General features: G+C 46.4%; 1 protein-coding gene across 2 annotated transcripts in view; it reads left to right on the top strand.

Moving 5' to 3' along the window:
- The window catches only part of LOC137438846 (adhesion G-protein coupled receptor F3-like), a 134,875-nt gene that overhangs the window by 17,874 nt on the left and 89,715 nt on the right, over positions 1-27,286 (top strand). For both annotated transcript variants that reach the window (XM_078767322.1, XM_068134263.2), the window contains exons 2-3: positions 19,698-19,737; positions 27,097-27,249. In XM_078767322.1, coding sequence (XP_078623448.1) covers positions 19,698-19,737; positions 27,097-27,249 — 193 coding nt within the window. The remainder of the gene's footprint in view (positions 1-19,697; positions 19,738-27,096; positions 27,250-27,286) is intronic.

The following is a 27,286-nucleotide window of genomic DNA, read 5'->3' as shown; positions in this document are numbered from 1 at the left end:
TATGGTGGCCTACGTGTTGCGATGTGGACTAACTAGGGGACGACCTTTGACCTTAACAAGAAATGGAGGTATTTACACAGATAATTATTTACAACAATTTACTAAGTGCAGGGTTCTCAAAACCCCAAATATATATATATCAAATATATATACGTAGTCTTCAATAAAGTCTTTATACGATGAACAAATGCATTTTGTTCGTCGTTAAAATGTATCTTGTGAAAAATTCCAGAGGCATAGAAAAGGCCCCTTTATATGGTATGCGCCATGTCACAAACTATAGAAAAGAAAGGACATTATTGGGTAAAATGCCAGGGGCATAGAAAAAGCCCCTTTATATACGGTATGTGCCATGTGGCAAAGTATATAAAAGAAGGGACATTCAAAAAAATATCTATTGTGCATGCAGGACTACCCTTGTGTTATTAGGGGGAACCAGGTAATGCTCTAGAAAAGTTTATATAAAGGGGCACCAATTTGATTAATACAGCTACATGAAGAAGTAAATGTATTTTCAATGCAGTTAATCTTTTGGTTTCAAAGGGACCTCTTCGCGGTCCTTCATTTTTCTGTAAAAAATTAAAATGCCATACATAATATTAGTTTTCTATTCTATCGCAGAAATGGTGTACATTTACAATTCATCCACCTCTAATCATCATCAGTATTCATCATGTACATATCACCTTTGTCCAATATGTCTGCAAAGGCAACACTTGCAAGTTTATGTAATGTGCAATTATAGTCCAAAAGGGACTGGTAAAATAGGCTGCACTGCACATGTGTACAATTCTTTCATCTAATCCAAATGTTGCCTATAATGTGTACAAACATCGCGCTTGTCCAACGCTTGTCCCGAAGAATACATCACACCAAACATGTCTGCAATTGGTTGGTACATAGTACATACAGTGCATTCAGAAAGTATTCAGACCCCTTCACTTTTTTCACATTTTGTTATATTGCAGCCTTATGCTGAAATCGTTTAAATTCATTTTTTCCCTCATCAATCTACACTCAATACCCCATAATGACAAAGAGAAAACAGGATTTTAGAAAGTTTTGCAATTTCATTAAAAAGAAAAAACTGAAATATCACATTTACATAAGTATTCAGACCCTTTGCTATGACACTTGAAATTTAGCTCAGGTGCCTCCCATTTCTCTTGATCATCTTTGAGATGTTTCCACACCTTGATTGGAGTCCACCTGTGGTAAATTCAATTGATTGGACATGATTTGGAAAGGCACACACCTGTCTATATAAGGTCTCACAGCTGACAATGCATATCAGAGCAAAAACCAAGCGATGAGGTCGAAGGAACTGCCTGCAGAGCTCAGAGACAGGATTGTGTCGAGGCACAGATTTGGGGAAGCCTACAAAAAAATCTCTGCTGCATTGAATCCCTGGTGTTGGGCTAGCGGCTAGGGTGCCGGCTTAGGATCCTAGGATCCTGGGTTCGAATCCCGGTCAATCGCTGAATTAACGCCAGGGGGGTTGACTCAGCCTGTCATCCTTCCGAGGTCGGTAAATTGAGTACCAGTTCACTGGTAATTCCCTGCTTGTCGTTAAAGGCGGCAAAAAGGGTTGGCGTCAGGAAGGGCATCCGGCCGTAAAACATTGCTTCAAAAAGGGGACCGAAAAACAACAACAACCACAGTTCCCGAAAAAGGCCAACCCCCGCTTGCGGGGAAAAATGGCCTCTAAAGGTGGTTTATTGAAGGTTCCCAAGAGCACAGCGGCCTCCATAATTCTAAAATGGAAGAAGTTTGGAACAACCAGGACTCTTCCTAGAGCTGGTCATCCGGCCAAACTGAGCAATCGGGGGAGAAGGGCCTTGGTAAGAGAGGTGACCAAGAATCCGATGGTCACTCTGGCTGAGCTCCAGAGATCCTGTGTGGAGATGGGAGAAACTTCCAGAAGGACAACCATCACTGCAACACTCCACCGATCTGGGCTTTATGGCAGAGACAGAGTGGCCAGACGGAAGCCTCTCCTCAGTGAAAGACACATGAAACACCGCTTGGAGTTTGCAAAAAAGCACCGAAAGGACTCTCAGACTGTGAGAAACAAGATTCTGTGGTCTGATGAAACCAAGATTGAACTGCTTGGCTTCCGTGCATTTTTACGTTATGTTTTCACCCCTGTCTCTCTGTTTGTCTGTGAACAAGATATCTCAAAAAGTTGTGGACGGATTCGGACGAAATTTGGCAGAGATGTAGCGTATGTAACAAGGACGGAATGATTAGATTTTGGTGAAGATCCGGATCCGGCTAGTATAATTTTTTAAGCGATTCTTCACCATTAGGGCTAAAAGGGCTTCACAGATAGGGCTAAAAACTATATTTAGCAGGATATATCAAAAAGTTGTGGACGGATTTGGACGAAACTTGGTGGAGAGGTTGTGTTTGTGACAAAGACGAATTGCTTTGATTTTGGTGAAGATTTTAGTCAGGTTCACTATGTCAATAAATTATATTTCGTTCAAAATCATGGTAGATTAGCAAACCTATACATTTTTGGAAAGGTTATAGCATAAGGAAACTAAAAATCAATGTTTACATTTGGAGAGATACCTGTATGGCGGCCATTTTGGATTTTCAAAATGGCCACTGTAAAATACATATTTTGTTCTATTTCTGCCTCTAATTACCCTAAAAACTTTTTAAAATATACTAAACCTATATTTTCAGGGACAAGGAATCCAATGAAAGTATCAAATTAGTGCTATGGGGAATGGTAAGACACGAATCAAAGGTTTTGAATTGCAAAATACTGTCTTTATATTCGCGATAAGTTGCATAATCAAATACATGTTATCATTTTGTACAGGCAGTTAATAACATCAAAATGTGTCACAATAATTCATATCACCAAACATACACAGGCAGTCAGCAAAATCATATATACACATGCAGTCAGTATAACTTCACATCTACACAGGCAGTCAATGACAAAATATACACAGGCAGTCAATGGCATCAAACATACACGATTACAGAATATGCCATTTAGAGTTCGTCATCACTGTCCTGTGTGTCGTATCCGACAATATAGTCCGCATCGTTTTCACAGTCCGTTCCAAACAAGCAAAGGTCGGTCAAATTGATTGGCAAATCGAATTGGTCGAATGGTCGATCGAATCGAATTCGATGAATCGAATTGAATCGAATCGAATCGATCGAATTGGTCGAACGAAGCGATTGGTCGAATGGTCGAATTGGTCGAATGGAATTGGTCGATTGGTCGAATTGGTCGAATTGGTCGAATCGAATTGGTCGGAATTGGCAAATGTAAACATTGATTTTCAGATTTTCCATGTAATAACGTTTCCAAAAATGTATAGGTTTGCTAATCTACCATGATTTTGAACGAAAAAACATAGTGAACCTGACTATTTGAATCTGGATCTGGATCAGAGAATTTTAAGTGATTTTTCACCATTGGGAGATGGGGCTAAAACCGATGTATAGCACGATATCTCAAAACGTTGTGGACGGATTTGGACGAAACTTGGTGGACCGGTTGCGTGTCTGACAAGGACAATTCGATTCGATTTTGGTGCAGATCTGAATACGGATTCGGATATGAGAATTTTTTTTTTTTTAAAGTGATTCTTCACCCTTAGGAGATCGGGGAAAAAGCAATATATAACATAATATTTTAAAAAGCTGTCGACGAGTTTTGAACAAACTTTGTGGACGAGTTGGTTCGGCGACAAGAACAAGCCGATTAGATTTTTGTTCAGGTCCGAATCCAGATCCGGCCTATCAGTGGGATAAAAGCTTAAACTGCTGCCAGGTATGCGCTCTACCGTGTAGTTCTAGTTGCTAATTTTTTCCTATTTTTTTGTTCCAAAACTCACTATTTAAAATGTATCTTTCTCCTATTGTTTTTGTTCCAAAACCAACCATTTAAAATGTATTTTTTCATATGCATAAAAATAGGAAAAATATATTTCCCCTATTTTTCCCCTCTATTGCTTCGATTCCTATGGGTGATCAATGGTACCAGTTGTGGCAAGTATGCCAAAACGACCCTCACCATGAGCTGAGTGAGGCCTCCATCCTGCAGTGTACAGCAATAGGCTGGTTTGGATGCTTGACATTTCACAGTAAAGCTGCCTGGGGTCAAAAGACAATAGTGAAATAGAACACAAATGTTTGAATGGGTTGGTTGATGCATGAAACATTCCTACAATGGCGTTGACATGATACACAACATAGAAATTATTTTGCTTTGGCATTCGGGGAATCTTTCTTTGGCGTGGCTTGAACATTGCTATCGTCACACCTCTGCGCAGAGGTTTTATACTACCTTTATTTTAAACCAACAATTTATTGGCTTAACGGTCCTAAGTTTGCATCCCGGTCGGCCGTTGAAATAACACCAGGCGGGATTGACTCAGCCTGTCATCCTTCTGAGGTCAGAGAAATGAGTACCAGCTGTGTATTCGTAACTGCATCAGTGGCACAACCGTGTCCTCAGCCAATGATGCCATCTGCAGTTCGGTGCTGCATACGAAAGAAGAAGAAGAAAAAAGACACGATATGGCCCAACAGGGGAAACTAAAGAGCAAGGAAATTGAATAAAATCAATTGAAGGGATAGGGTTGAAAGGAGAGACACCCGAAGGGAAGAGGACTGAAAAGAGGATGCTGTATGTGGATGTAAGCAGGAGGTGAGAGCTGAGAAGAGGAAGGTGAAGAAGAGCTGACTGTCCGAAGAAGAGACTGTCCGTTGTCAAGGCTGTTTGAGGAACTGTTGTGACACCAATGACTTATGAGAACAGGGAAGAGCCCTGAGGGCGTCCACAGCATGCAGAGCAACCAGTCGACAACAACTGTTTATTAAGCCTCCTTATACTTGGAGGATAGCTGTAGTGTTTGTTTCGATAATCAATTTAACATCAATTAATAGCAGCACCCCCAATTTTTAATGGTATCTTTAGACCCCTGGGAGTACTATACCACCGTTGAGGTTTTGTTATTTGTGTTTAAAATTTTGTTCTTTTTGGTTAAATTATTTTCCCTAAATGTTGAAGGTCCCACCATATGCCTGAAAAAAATATGGCCATCATGACATCGCGGGCCAAGGGTGAGTCACGGGCGATCGCAGATATTTAGTCTTCTATGAACTCATGACATGTCTGCAATAACAAACATCACATGGGTCGGAGATCAAACCCGAATAAAACAGCTCGATGACGGATTTTACTACGCCAAGAAACAGAGGCCTCACCACGGCACCAATGTGAATGTCCAATGCACCGTTCCACGAGTTCATGCTTGGGAGGTTTTCCTCAGCGAAGCGTTACGAGCTTGAACTTGAAGGGTCGAACACCTCAGTCTCTCCCCTCGGGAGCGACTCCTCCGACTCTCCCCTCGGGAGCGACTCCTCCGACTCTCCCCTCGGGAGCGACTCCTCCGACTCTCCCCTCCGGAGCGACTCCTCCGACTCTCCCCTCGGGAGCGACTCCTCCGACTCTCCCCTCGGGAGCGACTCCTCCGACTCTCCCCTCGGGAGCGACTCCTCCGACTCTCCCCTCGGCAGCGACTCCTCCGACTCTCCCCTCGGGAGCGACTCCTCCGACTCTCCCCTCGGGAGCGACTCCTCCGACTCTCCCCTCGGGAGCGACTCCTCCGACTCTCCCCTCGGGAGCGACTCCTCCGACTCTCCCCTCGGCAGCGACTCCTCCGACTCTCCCCTCGGGAGCGACTCCTCCGACTCTCCCCTCGGGAGCGACTCCTCCGACTCTCCCCTCGGGAGCGACCCCTCCGACTCTCCCCTCGGGAGCGACTCCTCCGACTCTCCCCTCGGAGCGACTCCTCCGACTCTCCCCTCAGGAGCGACTCCTCCGACTCTCCCCTCAGGAGCGACTCCTCCGACTCTCTCCTCAGGAGCGACTCCTCCGACTCTCCCCTCAGGAGCGACTCCTCCGATTCTCCCCTCAGGAGCGACTCCTCCGATTCTCCCCTCAGGAGCGACTCCTCCGACTCTCCCCTCGGGAGCGTCCCCTCCGACTCTCCCCTCAGGAGCGTCCCCTCCGACTCTCCCCTCAGGAGCGACGCCTCCGACTCTCCCCTCAGGAGCGACGCCTCCGACTCTCCCCTCAGGAACGACTCCTCCGACTCTCTCCTCAGGAGCGTCCCCTCATAAGCCGTGTGCAGCAGCACGAAAAAGCAGCTAGAAATCGCTTTTCATTTCATTAAAAGGGTGCAACTTATCTTCGCTTGAATACATTTCAGAAACATATTTTCTCATCAATATAAAAAGTTCGAATCGTGAATTTGGCCCAACACGAAGTATTTGCCGTTAATAATCAGCACTATTTTGTTATAGTGTAGCCGCTCGCGGTGCAGTGAGTTGGTCGCGCCGCATCGTAGTATTTACACCCAGGCAATCATCAGCCAGTTCGTCACAATAAGCGCTATATTTATCCAGCAATGGTGGCTTCCATGAAAGGGGTGAATTGCGATGATGTCGTCATGGCGTTTACAAACTCTCCATCTTGTGTAACATTTTGTAATTACGAGTACCGCAGACGGAGGGACGGAGTGCAAACCTATAGTCCCCTCCGGTGCACACCGGTAGGGGACTAATAAAAAAGCAAACAAAGTAGTAAAATGACAAAAATGAGAACATGTAATAATACTCGCAAAAAGTACCCGTCTTGATGGATTTAATCAAAAGCCAAAATGTACTTCACAAACATTATGCTTTATTAGTCCCCGACCAGTGTACACCGGAAGGGACTGTAGGTTTGCACGCCGTCCATCAGTCCATCACGCAAATAACAGTTTTCCGGACTTTGTTTCTAAACGCTTAATGCTAATGATTTCAAACTTGGTACATGGCTTCCTCATGATAAGCTACAGATCAAGTTCGAACTTCACGACGTTTCGATCATTTTGGACAAAGTTATGGCACTTTGTTTATTGTAGAGTTCTCCTCAAGCCGCACCGCACGCCCTCAGCCTCGTCTCGCGAACGTCAAAAGCGCGACACAGCGCGCGCTTTCGGGAGGGGCGGAGCCAAGCCGAGCAACACATATATATACATGAAGGAGCTCGGGCTCCCACATCGATCGGAAGAATGGACGCGACAAAAAGCTGGAATTCGTCCGAGTTGCTTTATTCAAACAAAACACTCAGGTACTCTGAAAAGCCCGTTTATCGGGCAGCAATATATATACACACATTATCCCGGAGCGTTTGCCCAGGAAAGGCGAGAGGGGGCGTGGCCGAGCGTCCTGGCTGCGGCCTGGCAAGTTGAGGGCGAGCCTGCCCGGGCATGCTCGGGCGTCCCGACCGAGGCCTGGCAAGTTGAGCGCGGGCCTGCCCGGGCATCCTGGACGAGCCGGCATGGTGATCGCTCCACGTCCTTGATAGGTGCAAGGCGATTGCCCGTCCTGGGGCACCGGCAGGGTCAATTTAACGGGGGTCCTGATGACCCGGCCGAAGCGACCCCTGGCGGGTCGTGGGGGGGGGGTCCGGTGTGGTGGTGGGCGGTCGAGTGGGGGGCACCGTGGACGGGGGGCGGCCTCGCCGCGGCGGAAGGGTCACCCGTGGTGGTTGGTCGACGTCCACGTGCACCGGCTTGAGGCGGTCCACCGCAATCCGGTCCGACCTGCCGCCGATGTCGATGACGAACGACTTGTCGTCACGTCGCAGGACCCGGAAGGGCCCGTCGTACGGCGGCCGGAGTGGCCCCCGATGTGCGTCGTGACGCACAAAAACATACTCCGCTGTGCGAAGTGCTGGGGGGACGTAGGACTGGGGGTCACCGTGGTGGGATGTTGGCACGGGGGCAAACCGTCGGGCGGCCTCCTGGAGGTCCGAGCGCTGGTGAGCTGCGGACCAGGGACTGGTAGCGTCGGGCACGAATTCGCCCGGGACGCGTAGCGCCTGGCCATAGACAAGCTCGGCGGTGGATGCCTGGAGGTCCTCCTTGGGGGCCGTGCGGAGGCCCAAAAGGACCCATGGCAGCCGGTCGGCCCAACCGCCGTCTTGAAGGCCGGCCATGAGCGCGGCCTTCATGGAGCGGTGGAATCGCTCGCACAACCCGTTTGCTTGGGGGTGGTAGGCCGTAGTACGGTGGAGCTTGACCCCCAGGTTGCGGGCGACCGCACCCCACAGCTCGGAGGTGAACTGTGGTCCACGGTCTGACGAGATGTCCGCCGGTGCGCCGAAGTGGGCGACCCAGGTGGCGATGAAAGCCTGCGCCACGTCGGCGGTGGTGGTGGAGACGAGGGGAACGGCCTCCGGCCACCTGGTGGTCCTGTCCACCATGGTGAGCAGGTGTGTGAACCCCCGTGACGGGGGGAGGGGGCCCACCAGATCCACATTGACGTGGTCGAAACGTCGTTCGGGCATGGTGAAAGGTGCCAGCGGGGCCTGGGTGTGTCGGTGGACCTTGGCCCGTTGGCAGGCTGTGCAGGTGCTGGTCCAATCGCGGACGTCCCGATGAAGGCCGTGCCAGACGAATCGCGCCGACACCAGCTTCTGGGAAGCTTTCCGGCCCGGGTGGGAAAGGCCGTGGAGGGAGGCGAAGATGCGGCGTTGCCAGGTGACGGGCACGATGGGGCGAGGCTGGCCTTGGGAGACGTCGCAGAGCAGGACAGTGTCCGCGAAGGGGATGTCGGCCAGGCGGAGGCCCGTGTCCGCCGCCCGGAGGGCTTGCACCGTGGTGTCGGTGGTTTGGTCCGCCGCCATAAGCGCGAAGTCCACGCCCAGGTGGACCGCGTTCGCGCTGGCCTGGGAAAGACAGTCGGCCACGGCGTTGTTTTTGCCGGCGACGTGCCGGATGTCCGTGGTAAACTCCGACACGGCGGAGAGGTGGCGCTGTTGGCGGGCCGACCACGGCTCCGTGACCTTGGCCATTGCGTAAACCAATGGCTTGTGGTCGACGAACACCGTGAAAGGTCGGCCCTTCAGGAGGTGGCGGAAATGGCGGACGGCCAGGTGTAGACCGAGGAGCTCACGGTCAAACGTGCTGTATTTGAGCTCGTTCGGCCGGAGCTGCCGGCTGAAAAAAGCGAGTGGCTGCCAAACCCCGTTCACCCATTGCTCATGTACGGCGCCCACCGTGTAGTCGGAGGCATCCGTGGTGAGGGCGATGGGAGCGTTGAGCACCAGGTGAGCGAGCAGTGTTGCATCGGCGAGGGCCCGCTGTGAGCTTTGGAAGGCCGCGTCCATTGCTGCGGACCAGGCGATGTCGTGCTTGGCCGGCTTGCCCCGGAGGGCTTCGTAGAGGGGCCGCATGAGTTGAGCAGCGCGGGGCACGAAGCGGTGATAAAAATTCACCATTCCCAGGAATTCCTGCAGGGCCTTTATGGTGCGGGGACGCGGGAACGTGGTGATGGCCTCGACCTTGGTTGGCAGCGGCACGGCCCCGTTCTTGGTGATGTGGTGGCCCAAAAAATCAACGGCCGTCGTGCCGAAGTGGCATTTGGCCGGGTTGACGATGAGGCCGTGCTCGCTGAGGCGCCCGAACAATGTTCGGAGGTGGAGGAGGTGCTCGGCCCGGGACGTGCTGGCGACGAGGATGTCGTCCAGGTAAACGAAAAGGAACGGCAGGTCACGCAGCACGCCGTCCATCAAGCGCTGGAATGCCTGAGCCGTGTTCTTGAGACCAAACGGCATCCGTAAGAATTCGAATAAGCCGAACGGCGTGATGACTGCCGTTTTAGGGACGTCGGCCGCCCTGACAGGTACCTGGTGATATCCCCGTATGAGATCAATTTTCGAAAAAATGACCCGTCCCGCCAGACGGGCGGAGAAGTCTTGGATGTGCGGGATCGGATACCTGTCGGGGGTGGTAGCATCGTTAAGGCGGCGGTAGTCACCACATGGGCGCCAGCCGCCCCCTGGCTTTGGGACGATGTGTAGTGGCGAAGCCCACGCGCTATCGGAGCGCCGCACGATGCCGAGGTGTTCTAAAGCGTCGAACTCGGCTTTGGCCATGGCGAGCTTAGCTGGGTCGAGGCGGCGGGCTCTGGCGTAGACCGGCGGGCCCGTGGTTGGTATGTGGTGCTCGATCCCATGCCGTACTGCGACGGCCGAAAACATCGGCCGCGTGAGGGCCGGGAACTCCGTGAGCAGGCGAGCAAACTCGTTCGCCACCGGGAGGGCGCATGCCAGCTCGGTCGGCGCGGAGCTGCTCAATGTGCATAACAGGGAGCTGAAGGTTTCAGCGTTGATTAAACGACGCCGTTGGACATCCACCAGCAGTCCGTGTGCACAGAGGAAGTCGGCGCCGAGCAGAGCCATGGGCACGTTTGCGGTTACAAACGTCCAAGCAAAGCGTTGGCCGCCGAAGCAGAGGGTGACGTTGCGCGGGCCGAAGGTGCGGATGGCCGATCCGTTGGCCGCCACCAAGGAGGGGCCGCAAACCGCGGACTGCCTGTCCTGGTCAGAGGCGGGTATGACGCTCAGTTGGGCACCGGTGTCGCACAGGAAGCGCCGTCCGGACGCTTTATCCATGATGAACAGTAAGTTGCCCGTGTGGCCGGCGCTCATGGCTGGTAATGAACGCCGGCCCGGCCGTTTCCCGGCCTGCCGAAGGTGCACGGAGGTCGGCATGTCTGGGCCTTCTGTCCGAACCTGGCATGATAGTAACGCCACGCTTGGTCAGGTGGAGGCCCCGGTCGTCGTGCTGGAGGTGGTCGGCTCGGTGTAGCGGCCGCCAATTGCGTCGGCAGTTCGGTCGTCGACCGTGCCGGGTGCTCGGGCGCCATGGGTGTTGCGTCGGACGGCGGTGGGCCCCAGGTCGCTGCTGCGATGCGCTGGCCTGCGGCGGAGATCTTGTCGGCTTCCCTGGCAAGGGCACGGGGATCCGTGATCGTCGTGCTTGCCAGGGCGAGGCGTACCAGGCTAGGCAGCTGACGGAGGAACACCTCCTGGAACAGGAATGCCGGAGAGTGCTCGCCGAGCAGCGAAAGCATGTAGTCCATTCGCTCGGAAGGGCGCGTGTCGCCGAGCTCGGGCAGGTCGAGCAGGCGCCGTGCACGTTCCGCCGATGGGAGGGCGAAAGCGTCGAGGAGGAGCTTTTTAATCGCGCCGTATTTGTCAGCGGCTGGCGGGCTCTCGAGGAGGCTCAGGGCGCGGGCCGCGGTGGCTGAACCGAGCGCTGCTACCACATGGTGGAAGCGGGTGTCGTCGGCCGTGATGCCTCGCAGGGCAAACAGGGAGTCCGCCTGTGCGAACCAAACCACCGCGTGAGCCTCCCAGAAGGTAGGCAGTTTAATGGCCACTACCGTGTCCATGTCGGTAGGTCACCAATGAAGGAGCTCGGGCTCCCACGTCGATCGGAAGAATGGACGCGACAAAAAGCTGGAATTCGTCCGAGTTGCTTTATTCAAACAAAACACTCAGGTACTCTGAAAAGCCCGTTTATCGGGCAGCAATATATATACACACATTATCCCGGAGCGTTTGCCCAGGAAAGGCGAGAGGGGGCGTGGCCGAGCGTCCTGGCTGCGGCCTGGCAAGTTGAGGGCGAGCCTGCCCAGGCATGCCCGGGCGTCCCGACCGAGGCCTGGCAAGTTGAGCGCGGGCCTGCCCGGGCGTCCTGGACGAGCCCGGCATGGTGATCGCTCCGCGTCCTTGATAGGTGCAAGGCGATTGTGAAAACCCAGCGGTAGCCGCTACATACACATCGATCATTGATCGTGAACCAGAAAATATAATAAATTACTGATATTTAGCGACTCGAAAGGTTCTTTATCGACAACGTATTTTCTCGTGCTTCTGCTGACCTGTCTGCAAGGTGTATAAATCGAAGTCCCGAGTGCGAATCACAGGTGAGCCCGTCCTGGGGTAATTAGCGATTGGGAACGATTCAGAACCTGTGGGTAAATAACCCTCGGTAATTTCCCCAACAGTTTTCCGGACGACAGACTGCCGGGAGGGGACATGTATTGCAGCGCAATACTCAGAATGCTTGTTCACCATATCATTTGCCCGAGGTCATTGTCCATTTGCTTGGAAGTCACCTAACATCACCTTCATCAACCACCCTTGCTGCTTCGATCTGTATACGGCATGAGAAAAAATTACTTCGGCTTCGCTGTGAATCTCGGTGTTGGATGCTTTGGTTTGAACCTCTGCTTAAAATAAGTGAAATGAAATGAAACAACAACATTTTTGAATTATTCTCACTCATATTTTATCACCGTAATGCATATTATCAAGTTGTTAAAATTTTCTTTATACAATCAACCAGATACCACATACCACTGATGTGCCAGATACAAAATACACATGTACGTAGAGAGAAACAATCCTGACTATGGCCAATCCTCTATTTCCCGATGATACCACACATTGTTGTTGTGACAGTCGTTGTCCTTCAAATACACAGGCAACAGCCTCTTACCTCTGTACAGATCTGGACAAAATCACAAGCTGGTCAAAAACTTGGAATGTGTCTTTCAATCCTGAAAAATCTCCTATTCCTATTCCTATACCTATACCTATTCCGATTCCTATACCTATTCCTATTCCTATACCTATACCTATACCTATACCTATACCTATACCTATTCCTATTCCTATACCTATTCCTATACCTATACCTATTCCTATACCTATTCCTATACCTATACCTATACCTATACCTATTCCTATACCTACACCTATTCCTATACCTATACCTATTCCTATTCCTATACCTATACCTATACCTATACCTATACCTATTCCTATTCCTATACCTATACCTATTCCTATACCTATACCTATTCCTATACCTATTCCTATACCTATAACTATACCTATGCCGATTCCTATACCTATACCGATACCGATACCTATTCCTATTCCTATACCTATACCTATTCCTATTCCTATACCTATTCCTATACCTATACCTATACCTATTCCTATTCCTATTCCTATTCCTATACCTATACCTATACCTATACCTATTCCTATTCCTATACCTATTCCTATACCTATACCTATTCCTATACATATTGCTATACCTATACCTATACCTATACCTATTCCTATACCTATACCTATACCTATACCTATTCCTATTCCTATACCTATTCCTATTCCTATACCTATACCTATTCTCTCTCTTTCTCTTCTCTCTCTTCATGGCCGCCTCCCCCCCCCCCCCCCCCCACATTACTCGGGGTTCTGATGGAACCTCTCCCTCAACCTGTTCCCACAGAAACAGGGCAGGATTTTACCTGCACACCACAGAGTATTCTGGTGTCTCAAGAGCCAGGGGTCCCAGATAGTGCTTCTGACATGTCTGAGGAGGAATCCTATGACATTGAGGAATTCCCCACATAGTCTAGTCAAATTTCTGGGAAACGTGAATTCATGAGGCATTTTTGAGTAAAAGCAAGCAAACCACTTTTTCTGGGGTAGTTTTTCGTGCTGAATACGAATCTGTTGTTTGCCAAGCCCAAAAATGCGTAATTAGGTCACTAATCAAGGTCAAAGTTCAATGAGTGCAAAATTCAAAATTTTTGAAAAAATGTTTTATTTTACATCACCTATCTGTACATTTCAATTATTTTACAGTATTTTGTCTGGTAAGGTTACTACAGCTTTTCACAATTATGAAAGTAAAGGGAATTGTGAAGGGAAAAAATCAGATTTTTGTGAATATATCCGTAATGAAGCAACTTTTCGTTTTTTGACATACTGTTTTAATTCACTTGAATTGTTGCCTTAAATACCATCAGTGAAGTGGTTTACCTGAGTCCTATATAATAGCAAGATTGTTTTCTACACTAAATGTCAATATTTGACTAATTAGCCACTTAATTAAGGCTAACGGTCACAAGGCGCAAAGTGCACTTACATGGCACAAGGCGCAAAATGCACTTCATGGCAAACATGTTTGGAGTGCAGGCAGTTGATCATTATCACATGTATTCTTAATTAATCCTGAATCAATTGCAGTCTGTCAGACTGATTGGCTGGAAGGAGGAGCCATCCAGGGGAATGCCAATTAGCTTAACTGTGTAAGCTCTGACCCCCCCCCCCCCCCCGACTTTGGACTGTTTCGACATGGTGTTTCACTGGCATTGCACTTGCAGGCCTCAGTGCAGAACTGTTTCCCCCACTTCCGACAAGAGCAACTATCAGAACTGCAACCTTTCTTGCAACCACACTGAGTAAGTTCTCGGCATCCCTTTGGAATTGACGGTAAAGTTGTAAGAACCGGTGACAACTTGTCATCAACGAGTTTCCATCCACAATCAGTCGGCGGTGGCAGATCTGTCATTGGATTACTGGCCTCTCTCCAAATGAAACTTTGGTAGTTTGCACGCTCTATGTGGAACTTTGCTGCATCACTAGATGGAGGTAGGGTCTCCGTTGCATGGCATTTGTTGAACAGTTTAATGCGGGCTTGATTACAGTTCTCAGATGGTTCCTTGTAGATATGGCAAATGAACTTTTCAGCATCTTCTGTGACCTTCTTTGATGGTGTCGGAAACTGCTGTTGTTGGATCTTTTCAACTGCTGTTGGTATATCCAACGTTGACGTATTGGATGGTTTGATGTCTCCAAGACCGCTTTCAGCAGATGGCCCCCTCTGCCAGGCAGCTAACTGAGTAGCGTGAAATGTATTTTTGCCATCTAGGGTAGAGTCATTGATGTCAATATTGTCGCCAGAAAAATGCACAAATCGTCCCGAAACCAGGTTGCTGGTAACAACTGCCCCAGTTTCTTGATCAAGCGCTTTCAGAGTGTTTTCAGCCATGGCAGTGTCATACCTAAGAACCCGGTTATAGCTGATTATGTGCCCAGCATTATGGAATAGCTCAACTAATTTCTTTGATCGAGTTGACTGGTGCAGCGTCATACCCATTCCAACGTGTTTAGGCGGTGCCTTCTTGTCTCCACATACACCATAGACCATGTCTTGTCCAATGCTAAGGACCCTTGTCTTCTTCACCCAACCAGTTTCAGACATCTCACTTTCGTCAAACTCAGCATCGACACTACTTTGGCCTCCAAGCAAGATATTCACAAACATGAGTACAGATGGTGGTACACTTGCCAACTCTGCTTTTTCGCTTACATCGCAACCTTCGAATGCAGGATGTGACATGATATCACTGCGGAGTTGCAGAGCAACGTGCACTAAAGACAGAAAATGATCATCCTGTTGTCTAAATATGGGAATATAGTCTGCACTGTTCTGACCGCACACCATTTCTGAAAGAGGTATGTGACTGAAATGTCGTGGAAGAAGCAAAGTTTGTTTCTCTGAAGGCGCCAAATTTCTTAGCACAAGAAATTCATAAATGTCCCCAATGCAATTCGACAAAGTTTCTTTAAAAGTCCCCAGTCTACTAAGATACGATGTAGGAATTGTGCCGTCGCACTCACTGGCTAACTCTTTGTACCTCTCGAACACTGCAGATAGTTCAAATACGTGCCCTTTCTCAGCAGAGTGACGCAGCTCTTGACACAACCATGATATCGCCATGTCTGCTGATTTGCTTTCAGTTTCCGCCCTTTTGACATCCCTAAAGAATTTACTAAGACAGTTAACATGGTAACATGCCTCAGCTGAGATTAAATCATTCTCATTTGCAGTACGGACTAAGATGTTATGTACAAATTTAGCTTTTTCCGTAATTTCATTACTCATTTTGAAGGTTGTGACACGACTTGTCTTCTGCTTCTTGTCAAAGTTCTGGCAGAACATACACAATGTCCAGTTCATCTTAGTAGTACTACTGCGTAAAAACGGACATGCTTCAGCCGAAACACTCTTTCTTTCAGGATCTTTTTCGTTTTTCGATTGTTCCTTGGCTAGCTTAGCATTTATTTTCCCCTTGTGTGTGTATGCAGAGTAACATAGCTTATGCCATTTAAATTTGGGGAGACTTTCTGGAGGCTCTGCAAAGAGAGTCGAAAGCCTGTCCACGGCTGATCGAAATTCATAGTGTCTAAGTTTGCATCGGAGCTCGGTCGCCTCTCTGATGGCAGCAATACCCTGGTTTGTCTGGTTGAAAATCGTATCTTTGACCTGGCTAGTTCCCTGACAAATGATACAAAGTTCAAACGACACATCCTCACGCTGTCGCTTGAGGCTGGCAATAGGTTCCATGGTTGGCCTGAGGGGAGAAACAGAAACCAAACTAAGCACCAGGCACGCATGTTCTGACCATGAAAACTACAACGTTGTATGATATACTGCAACAGCCCTTAAATGATCGAATAAGCGCAGGCAGTGTTGGCCCGGGTTTTAATCTTATTCTCAAAGACACAAAGTAAAGCTTCTTCAAGACAAAACATCTAACCGATATCACTAATTCATTAGTGGTAGATGCATTAGGCACTCATCGTCAATGCCCATGCCCTGCCTGTCTTTTTGCTACTGTTAGGTAAATGTACATGTATGTAGGCCTGCCTATGATGTGAGATGTCAAGCATACATTACACATTTGTATGTACATGTATCTCACCAAAGAAGAATGCATTCCTTTACTTTCATTTGATTTTATATTTCATTTTTTAACAATCTTAAAAAGACCCTTACCTGTACTCCTGAAATGTTTAATGCCTGATGCCTAGGGTACGAACTAGATGGCTTATGCTAGGCTATTAGATTCATTCTTCATCATTAAGGGTCTATTGAAGAACACCCTGCTCTGTCTGAATGGAAATGATTTGACAAACATGGCAAATGCATTGGGGTCAGAAAGATGAAGCCACTTTCACTGTTGAGTGAAAGGGATGGTTTCAAGTGCAAGTAACTGTTACGTCATTGCAAGACTTTCGCACTCATTGACCTTTGACCTATGTTGTTTACCGGTGACATTTAGATTCTGTCTTTATAAAATCTATCTCTAGACCATCAATAGGAGCATAAAAACTCTGCCCCATTGTGCATTTAGAGGTTAAACTGCAAGCAAATTACGCAAAAACTAATTGTCGCCCCTTACAGAGATAAAGGCAAATGAGCATAGATGTGTCCTCACGTTTTCCTTTAAAAATAAGATTTTGAAAAGCTTTAGCAACCTTACTAGACAAAATATTGTAAAATAATTGAAATGTACAGATAGGGGATGTAAAATAAAGCATTTTTTCAAAAAAATTGAATTTTGCACTCATTGACCTTTGACCTTGATCAGTGACCTAATTACGCATTTTTGGGCTTGGCAAACAACAGATTCATATTCAGCATGAAAAACTACCCCAGAAAAAGTGGTTTGTTTGCTTTTACTCAAAAATGCCTCAATCATTCTAGAAAGGCACATTTTCAGATTTTTTGACTAGGCTAACATACAGTGATTCCAACGCCTTACCATCGGAAATACTCAAGTTTCTGAACCAGACTTTTAGAAAAGGATATATTGAAATAAAAGATCATTTTTCTGATCTACATGGGTTTATTGAAACGGCAAGGTGTATTATTCGCCGAAACAGTGACCACAATTTCACGGAACCCCAATGCAGTAGGTTTAAGAAACACATTGTTAAGGCAAAAAATGAACTAAAAGGATAATACGCATATTTCCCTTTCCTTACCTCTTTTACATCTCTATGACTATTTTTGGTAGCCTCAATATAAATGGTGGTGTGAGCCAGTCTACGATGCTCAGTGGTCAACCTTGTAAGGCAACGGAAACTAGATGTGGCTTTCTTACAAGAAACCCACTCTACTCCATCATCTCACGCTATATGGAATCGAATGATGAAAAAGGCCGGTTACTTTAGCGATTCAACCTCTCGTACAGCAGGAGCTGCCTTTCTAATTAATCCCCATTTTTTCCCCCTCCAACTCTCATTTCAGGAAATAATCCCAGGTCACTTAGCTTCACTGGACTTTGTTGATGGAGACATTAATTTTACTTTAATAAATGTCTATGCCCCTTCAAAGGGCACAGACCGACGAACCTTCTATGACAGGTTACGACTCCACATGATGCAGTTAGACTTGCAGAAGTGCATTATAATGGGGGGTGATTTTAATTGCACCCTGCAACCTGAGTGCGATCGGAATGGCGCAGAACCTCACCCCGGACCAGCCAGACTGTTATCTAAAATAACAAGAGATTTTGGTTTTCAAGATATCTGGCAGATACAAAATCCAGACACCCATCAATTTACCTGGTGTAAGGTTTGCCAATAATCAAGTGGCCCCTGCCAGACTTGATAGATTTTATATAAATTTGTCATTTGCCAACCTCTCCCCCACCACTGAAATTTCCCCGTCTGGTTTCTCTGACCATCACCTCATTACCATGAGTTACCGTGTGGGGTTATCTCCAAATCTCCACTCTTATTGGAAACTAAACATTTCCATATTTGATAACCCCTCCTTTAGGAATGCCTTTGAGAGGGTGTGGTCCAATCTGAGAGGCTCCAAATCCAGTTTTAGGGACCAGCGATTGTGGTGGGACAACACAAAGGTCCAAATTAGAAATTTCTGTCAGCAGTTTTGTTTTCTAAACACACAGGTAGAACGCAGAATGAAAGTGGAGCTGGAGAAGGAGATTCTCCAGATTCAAACAAATTAAAAAACCCATCCTACCCCCCAAAAGATGCTAAGACTATGTGAGAAGAAGTCTCTTCTTAATAATATAATTTCTAATCAAACCCAAGGAGCGCTAACGAGACTACGCTTTCAGCACCTTTACCTCCTGGATTCTCCGACCCGGTTTTTCTTTGATTTTGAAACAAAATTTCCTCATTCCCAAATTACTGCTTTGAAACGTCCTGATAATTCAATCACGACCAACCCTGTAGAAATGAAGAAGGATGCAAGACTCTTCTTCTCTACACTTTACCAGGCAACAGATGTCGATGCAGAACTTGTTCCGAACTTGTTTGATGGTGTCGGTACACTAACTCCAAAGCAAAGAACGGATTTGGAGTCACCGCTCACGCTTGAGGAACTTTCTGTTGCCCATAAAAGCCTGGACAGAGGGAAATCACCTGGCCTGGATGGTCTGCCAGTGGAGTTCTTCCAGGAATTTTGGGACTTGATTGGACCTGATTTGCTTCTGGTTCTCCTGGAGAGCTTGAAGAAGGGTGAACTTCCACTGAGCTGCAGGAGAGCCGTGCTTACTTTGCTTCTTAAAAAAGGAAATTTATTGCTCATATCACAGTGGAGGCCAGTGTCCTTATTGTGTACGAACTATGAAATTTTCTCAAAGGTTTTGGCCTTGCATCTCTCACCCCTACTAGGAGACATTATACACATGGACCAGACTTATTGTGTTCCTGGTCGCAATATTCAGGATAATATCTCTGTTGTCCGAGATGTCATTGAAATCTGTGAGACTAATTATGAAAGTTGTGGCTTGATCTTCCTCGACCAGGAGAAAGCTTTTGACTGCGTTTCTCCTCCATATCTTTTTGAAGTGCTAAAATGTTTTGGTTTTGGACCTCTCTTTCTATCCCATATACAATTATGTTATTCAAACATATCGGCTATCTTAAAGATAAACAATGAAACAATGATAAACAAAAAACATTGTTTAATATAGTGAGAGTGATAAACAGAAATGCTTGTATAAATATTGGGTAAAATAAATACATCAATAAAGGCAACAGATTGCATCGTACTGACCTGGCTATGTTGTGAATTTGCCTCCAGTGACCTTAAGATCCGAAATTACACGGCTTTTTGGACTTTTTTTTTCAAGCGTCTCTCATTTTGCATTTAACCAACATTTTTTTATTATTGTGTTTGTTCTTGTTTTCACAGAATACCGAAAACTTATCTTCCGAGAAAGTACCACAGACAGGTAAATTAAAAGAGACAAAGTGATTGTGGTGTATGTGCATTCTTTGTTTTATCTTGTAATCATATGGAGGGTTACTATAATATATCGATTGATCATGACCATGTAAAACACATTCGACACTCTCAAGCAATATTTTAATATTATCATGCTGGTAAATGGAGAAGATTGTCATGGGGACCGCAAGGCTAACCCCCGCTCTTGCGGGGAAAATGGCCTTAAAATTCCTGTTGTATTGTAACTGGCATTGCAGGTTGGTAGGATACCCAAAAGGTATGCACACTTGTGTCTGACCTCCCTAACCTGGTTTTGAATCCTGGCCCAGCTAAAAACTGTGATCCTGGGGTATTGCCTGCAGGGCAAGCCATCAACAAGTGTGTCATCTGTAAATTAAAATCCTATTCACCCCCACACTTATGATTAATTCTTAACACTTTATTTGATCCCTTTATTTTCAATGGGGTATTGTTGGGAGCATTTAATATGCTATGACTTAAAAACAAAACGTGAAAGTCTTTCATTATTCTTCGCTCGGAGTTTGCGAGGAATGTCCTTTGACAGCATGACGGCAGAGACCCGCGGAAATTCCTCGTTATGCAAAATGTGATTTCAAGTCCTCAACCTCCTCCTTCTTCCCCACCCTCCCGGATCCAAGTCGTCAAAACCCCCACTCCCAGCTCTCTGTCCCCTCCCCAATCCCAATTCTGTCATATATTCCCCCCTTCTTTTTCAGGTCCCCAACTCTCCCCCCCCCCCCCCCCCCAGCTCCAGCTCCAGCCCAATCCCAAGTCCTAATCCCACTCCCAAAGCCTCAACCCCCCTTTCCTAACTCTGCCCTTTCGCTGACCCCCTCCCCCCCCCCCCCTTCACACTCAAACTCTCTCCCTTCCTTTCTCTGCCCCTCACTCCGACTCTCTCCCTTCTCTGCCCCCACTCCAACACTGTCCTCCAGTTCATCTTTCTTCTCGTCGCCAAACCCAGTTCCACAACTCCCCCTTTTTTTCTTCAATTCCTTATTTTTAACTCACCTGGACCAAAGTTCAGGGGAGGTTATGCGATGGCACGTCGTCCGTCCGTCCGTCAGTCCATCCGTAAACACTTGAAACTTCTCCGAAACCGCTGATGGGATTGCGACCAAATTTTGCACAAATGATATTTGTTGCGTTGTGACTAAAGTTTGTTCACGGCATTAAAAAAAAATTGGCGTCTAAGGGGGTTTACCGGGGGTCAAATTGGGTCCAGGTTTGACCCCCCCAAAATAGATGTTTGCTTTCTTCTCTGAAACTACACACCCAATGTCGATGAAATTTGACCACAACCTTCATCGCCCGTGATATACCAAAGTTTGATCACGGCATTAAATAAATCTGCACCTTTGGGGATCTACAGGGGAGTTGCCCCCCAAATCTTTTCTACCCCTGCTAACTTCACCCCAAATACACTTTTTTGAAATACCAACTTCTTCCTGGAAGTCCTTGGTGTCCTTGTGTTTATACTTCTCCCACTCCTCCCCTCCCACGCCGCCTCCCCCCAAGCCCTCTCCCTCCCACACATTCCCGATGTCCCTGCTCTCAAATGTTGTGTTTATGTGCTTCCCCCTCTCTCCCCATCTTGTCTTCCGCTCCCCTTTTTATATACTTTGTTTGCTTGTCTGTTTGATTTGTTTGTGTGATAAATGTTAGCTCTTTCACGAGCCTCGATTCTGTATACAAAAAAAAAGAAAAAAAAAAGGTATTTGCTTTCTTCTCAGAAACTACACATGCAATTCTCATGAAACTTCACCACAACCGTAATCACCATTGTTGAACGAAAGTTTGTTCTTGGCATTTAAAAAATCGGCGTCGAAGGTGGTCTATGGGGTGGGAAGGGGTGGGGGTTTTGCCCCCCAAAATAGGTATTTTTTTAGTTTGTTTGTTTAAATTCTTATGATTATGTTCGTATAATTCTACATGCTGCCCTGTCTTCTAGCAAGCATCGAAATTGGTTTAAAATACCTTTAGTCAATGCTTTATTTAGTCAGAGCGAAACCAACGTCATATAACCGCAGCTGAGATGGAACTTGGATAACAAATCCGAGCTGGCCAGACTCCTCAGCTGTCTTATGTTGTCATCAAAATGGACAGAATAAGTCAAGACACGGTTTCTTTTTAAAATGACCTTTATAGCCTGTAACAAAGGCAAGTATTTTCAACGGCAAGCCAAGGAGGTATTTACAGGCAGATGGAACAATGAAACTGTATATATCTACAATAACAAGCATTCTGAGTATTGCGCTGCAATACATGTCCCCTACCAAAGTTCAAAGTGCCATAACTTTGTCAAAAATGATCGAATATGCAAATTTATGCACGGTCGATGATGGTTTTCAAACCTGATCTGAGGTATGCTGAGACACGTGTGTGTCACGCCTCGCCTCGTTGATAAGCCTGCAAGGTCGCTCCGTGGAGCGGCCTGCACGTATTGCACTGTGTGAATTATATAAATTATTACCAACTCACGGTCTGAGGTACTAGCGATTCAAGAGATATCCATTTTTTTATGGCACATTGGAGAAGCCAATGCGAAGTTCCTTCTTCCTCAGCTTGTCACAACTCTGTCAAATGCGATCGAGTTTAAAAAGTCAGAATTTGACCAAAACTGTTTTATTCGTTTGTTAATATACCTCAGCTATTGACAAATCTTAAATTAGAATTTTATTTGAGATTAAAATGACCGCGACAGGTCGTGTCCAACGATGCTTTCAGTCTGTACATGTGATAAATAATTAAATCCGCACACTTGCCGCCTCTTCTTCTTCACGCAATAACAACTTCTAGCTTCCAGACCGTACATCCAATCATCTTGAACCTTTGCACACTTGTTACTCTTCATGACGTCTACTATAGTATGAAGTTTCACGTCGATCAATAAAGCGATTCAAGAGATATCTATTTTTAAAATATTTTCGTTTAATTAACGATATCTGCCAAACCACGTGAGCTATCGCAAATTCCAAAAGGACATTTTAGTAGACTGACATGGGGAACAGATCTGTGAAGTTTCCCCTCGATTGGATCAAAAATGAGGGAGGGGCTCGGTTTTAAAGGTTCATGCTTAAAAACGTCATAACTCTGAAACCATGTGACGCATGACATCATGCTCGCTGACTTTTTTGTTCGTCATGGGTATGCAATTCTGCCTGTAAAGTCTGGCCTCGAGCTGTTCAGCCGTTGCAGAGAAAAAGGGGTTTTCGTGTTTTCACGAAAAACAATATGGCGCCCGAACCACGTGACCTGTGACGTCATAATTACCATTAGAATATTCTACAGACCGAGTCCCTCCTATGGTGAAAATTTGATCTCAATCGGTCCTATTATTGCAGAGAAAATCTTTTTTAAAGGAAATTAAAACTTAAAATGGCACTGAGTTAAGGATCATCAGAATTATCAGAATTCCCAAAGTTCAAAGTGCCATAACTTTGTCAAAAATGATCGAAACGTCGTGAAGTTCGAACTTGATCTGTAACTTATCATGAGGAACCGAAGTGCCAAGTTTGAAATCATTAGCATTAAGCGTTTAGAAAAAAATTCCGGAAAACTGTTCTTTGCGTGACGGACTGACGGACTGACGGACTGACGGACTGACAGACTGACAGACTGACGGACTGACGGACGGAGGGACGGCGTGCAAACCTATAGTCCCCTCCGGTGTACACCGGTAGGGCACTAATAACAGCACTCATACATGCCTCTTATCCCCGACGTGACATTCCCACTCTCAGATCCTTATCTACAATGACTTAACCCTCTACAGTACATATGCTGGCATCATGCATCCGATTTGAAAGGGAAAGATGGGTGATTGGCAAAGAATGATGGGCTGAATTATTGGCGACGAAGATTTGCTGATATATAAAGAAATAGACGGGGAAAGGATGGACCCCCTGCACACCCAATTGTTGACTCTGGCGCTCCCACGCCCCGACTGAAACTAGCACCCTCCAAGCTCACGACCCTCCTGCACCTTACACAGCTATGGCCCCAGTGTTTCCCCACGGTGCTGTGACGTCGTTCACGGCACATACAGAATGCGTCTCCTAACAGGGTGCACAAGCTTCAGAGATAGGACAGAGCGTCCAGCGACAGAGCTATTGAACATGCGAACATGAAAGCTAAGGTGTGCAAGGGTTTCTTACAACAAAATCACAATGCAGATCTATGAACACGGGCTTTAGACAGTTAAACTAAACAATATAACTATAAAATAACTGCTTAACTCCGAGAGGATTTATTTGGAACTCATGGGCACAACACTTGAAGGAAGCAATTGAAGGAAAAGATGTTGAGCACAAAGTTACCTCGGCACTTACCAATGAACAGTTACAACAAGCTTACAAGGCCAAAGATAAGGAAGTCGAAGAGAGTGCACACAAAGACAACAGGTCATTTTTAGAGCAGTTAGCTGGTGAAGCTGAACAGGCTGCAGTGGGGGAAGAGATGAGCGCAGTGTATAAGATCACCAAGCAACTATGCGGTAAAAACACCAATCACTGTGCCCCTTCGAAAGATAAAGGAGGGAACGTTATAATAAAAGAGCATCAGCAAACAGCAAGATGGGTTCAACACTTCCATGATGTCATAAACAGCCCAGAGCCAAATGAACCAGCTGAACCCCTACCAGTAGAAGCTATCCTTGGGATCAACGTTAAGCCACCTTCTGAAGAAGATGTCAGAGTTGCCATCAAAGCCATGAGCAGTGGAAATGCCCCTGGCATTGATTCTATCCATGCTGAAATGCTTAAAGCTGACATCACTACTGCCACAAGGGTGCTCACTGACCTCTTCAAGGTGGTTTGGACCAAGGTCCAAGGACAGTATCCCTGCTGACTGGACAAAAGGCCTCATTGTCAAGCTACCCAAGAAAGGTGATCATGGTAACTGTGACAACTGGTGGGGGACAACACTACTTTCAATCCCAAGCAAGGTCTATGGGATTCTCAACAGAATTGATAAGGTTATTGGCATTAAGTTGAGACAGGAGCAAGCGGGTTTCAGAGCAGGAAGAAGGTGCAGTGACCAAATATTTACACTACGTACCATCACTGAACAATGCTTAGAATGTAATACACCTCTTTATATCAACTTCATTGACTTCAAGAAAGCATTCGATAGTATACATAGAGCGAGCCTGTGGAAGATACTGAGATCTTTTGGAATTCCACAGAAGATGATTACTCTCATAAGAAAATTATATGAACACTTTGAATCATGGACATCATGAACATCATGAACATCATGAACATCATGAACAGTGTCATCATGAACAAGTGCTTGTCAGAGTGGGGCCCGGTGGAGTCTGGAGTTCGCCAAGGTTGTATTATATCACCTATCCTCTTTCTGATTACTAACAACTAGATCATGAGGAACACCATATCAAATAGACCGAGAGGCATCCGGTAGATCCTTTCCACCCAACTTGAAGATCTGGACTTTGCTGATGATTTAACTGTTTTGTCATCAAGAAACACCCATTTGTAAGAAAAACAGGCGAGCTAGCTAGCTTCACCAGAAGGACAGGCCTTAATATTAACATCACTAAGACCAAGGTGATGAATATCAACACTGCACCTTCTGCATCCATTATTGCAAATGCAGAAGCCAGAGAGACCGTAGTTTAGCTTACACACCTAGGCAGTCTCATCATACCTAGGTATACCATACCTAGGCATCCTGAAGTACAGTTCAGCCTGAAGACAAAGATAAGACTTTGTCTTACAATAATTCACCAAATGTCCGTCCGTCTGTCTGTCTGTCAGTTCAAAGGTACCGCAAAAACGGCTGAACCGATTGCAACGATATTTTGGGTGGGTAATCCTGGGACCCCCTGGAGTAAAATAGGCTAGATTGTTTTTCCAATTTTTCCAAGTTTTCCAATTTTCCAGTTTTTCCAAACACGATGGAATAATATTTCCCAATATGAACAGTGATGTGGCTTTTGTTGAAATTCTACGTACCAGGAGAGAGTAGATCGACTCCTGATAAACTCTTCCTATATAAACGTGCGGCTCCGAAGTAACACGGCAGCGTGTGCAAAGCGACTGAGAAACAGGTGTAGCAGCCGCTTCGGTGTTACAGATTCGGCGCACACTCTTCACACATAAACGTGCGACTGAGAAAGACGTATGGCAGCCACTTCCGTTTGCAGAATTCAATCTTTTTTCAAAATGGGCGCCATGTATTGTTTAGAATTTGATGATTTGCATGTTATATGATTCAACGGATGTTTATATGAATCGTTTAAAATAAAAAAGCCTTAAATTTCTGATATTTAGCCTTTTCATTTGGGCTTCCCAATTGAAGCCCCGCCCGTAGAGCGGGTACCGTTGCTAGAAACAGCAATGTCAAGTCCGTTCTCCGATATAGCTCTGAGTGCTGGTGAGTAATTATGTCAGATATGAGAAAGCTAGTCTTTCCACGATGGATGCCTTCAGAAAATCTGCCGCATCTTCTGGCCCAATAAGATATCTGACAAAGACCTGCATGAAAAAATACTGGTTGCCACAGCATTTCCCTTGAAATCAAGTGTCGCCGCCTCCAATGGCCACATGCTTAGAATTCCCCCTGACCGAATCCCCAAAGTTGCTTTGGGATGGACACTGCCAGGAAGGAGGAAACCAAGCAGGCCAAAAACAACTTGGCATAGGATTGGTAGCTGATCTGGAGGAGATGGGTCTATCATGGTGTGAGGAACAGAATGTAGCTGAGGATAGAGATAAATGGCGAAAGCTTGTAGCAGCCTTACGTCCCACCGGAATGAAGAGATTAAGTAAGTAAGTAACCACAACACTGGAGGATTTATTTGGTTCTCATACCCACAACATTACCTCCACTTCTCTTCCCAGCCTCTCCTCTATGTATTCAATCTACGTTCCCGTTTTTCACACGTGCCTCCACACAATTTCCAGGATGAGCAGCATGGGTCCATTTGCAGGTCCACCCACCTGCGTACACTCATACACGGCATCCCCGAACCTTTGGAAGAGCCGCTCGTGAAGTGGTTACGGGGGATGCAGGAATAATGCGTTCGTGTTTGAGGAAAATATTCGGCAGACGGTCCCCAAAAAGTATTGTTAAATGATTTTAAAAATTATATTTGGGGTACACAATCACAATACAGATCTATCAACATGGACTCTCGACAGTTAAACGAAACAATGTAACTATGAAATAACTGTTTAACCATGGGAGGATTTATTTGGAACTCATAACCACAACACTGGAGGATTTATTTGGTTCTCATAACCACATCTATATATTTATATACTTTGTATACATACATTTGTGAAAGGCTAAAATTAACTATATCATACTTGTTATTCAACAGATGTCAACTCCAGCAGCTTCTTGACCTTGCAGATGGATATCACCTTCAACAATACCATCACATTTCACATGATAGAATCTGCACTGCAAAGTAGATTTCCATTTACAACTGAAAACAATACCCTAACCTTCCTATCAGCTGAACTAATCACAGGTGAGTTGCATTTTAAAGACCAGTACACCCGTTCCCT

Source organism: Myxine glutinosa, chromosome 13 (assembly GCF_964187855.1).
Source record: "Myxine glutinosa chromosome 13, kmMyxGlut1.1, whole genome shotgun sequence".
NCBI lineage: Eukaryota > Metazoa > Chordata > Myxini > Myxiniformes > Myxinidae > Myxine > Myxine glutinosa.
Note: the sequence above shows the minus strand (reverse complement) of the source record. Positions and strands in the feature narration are given on the sequence as shown.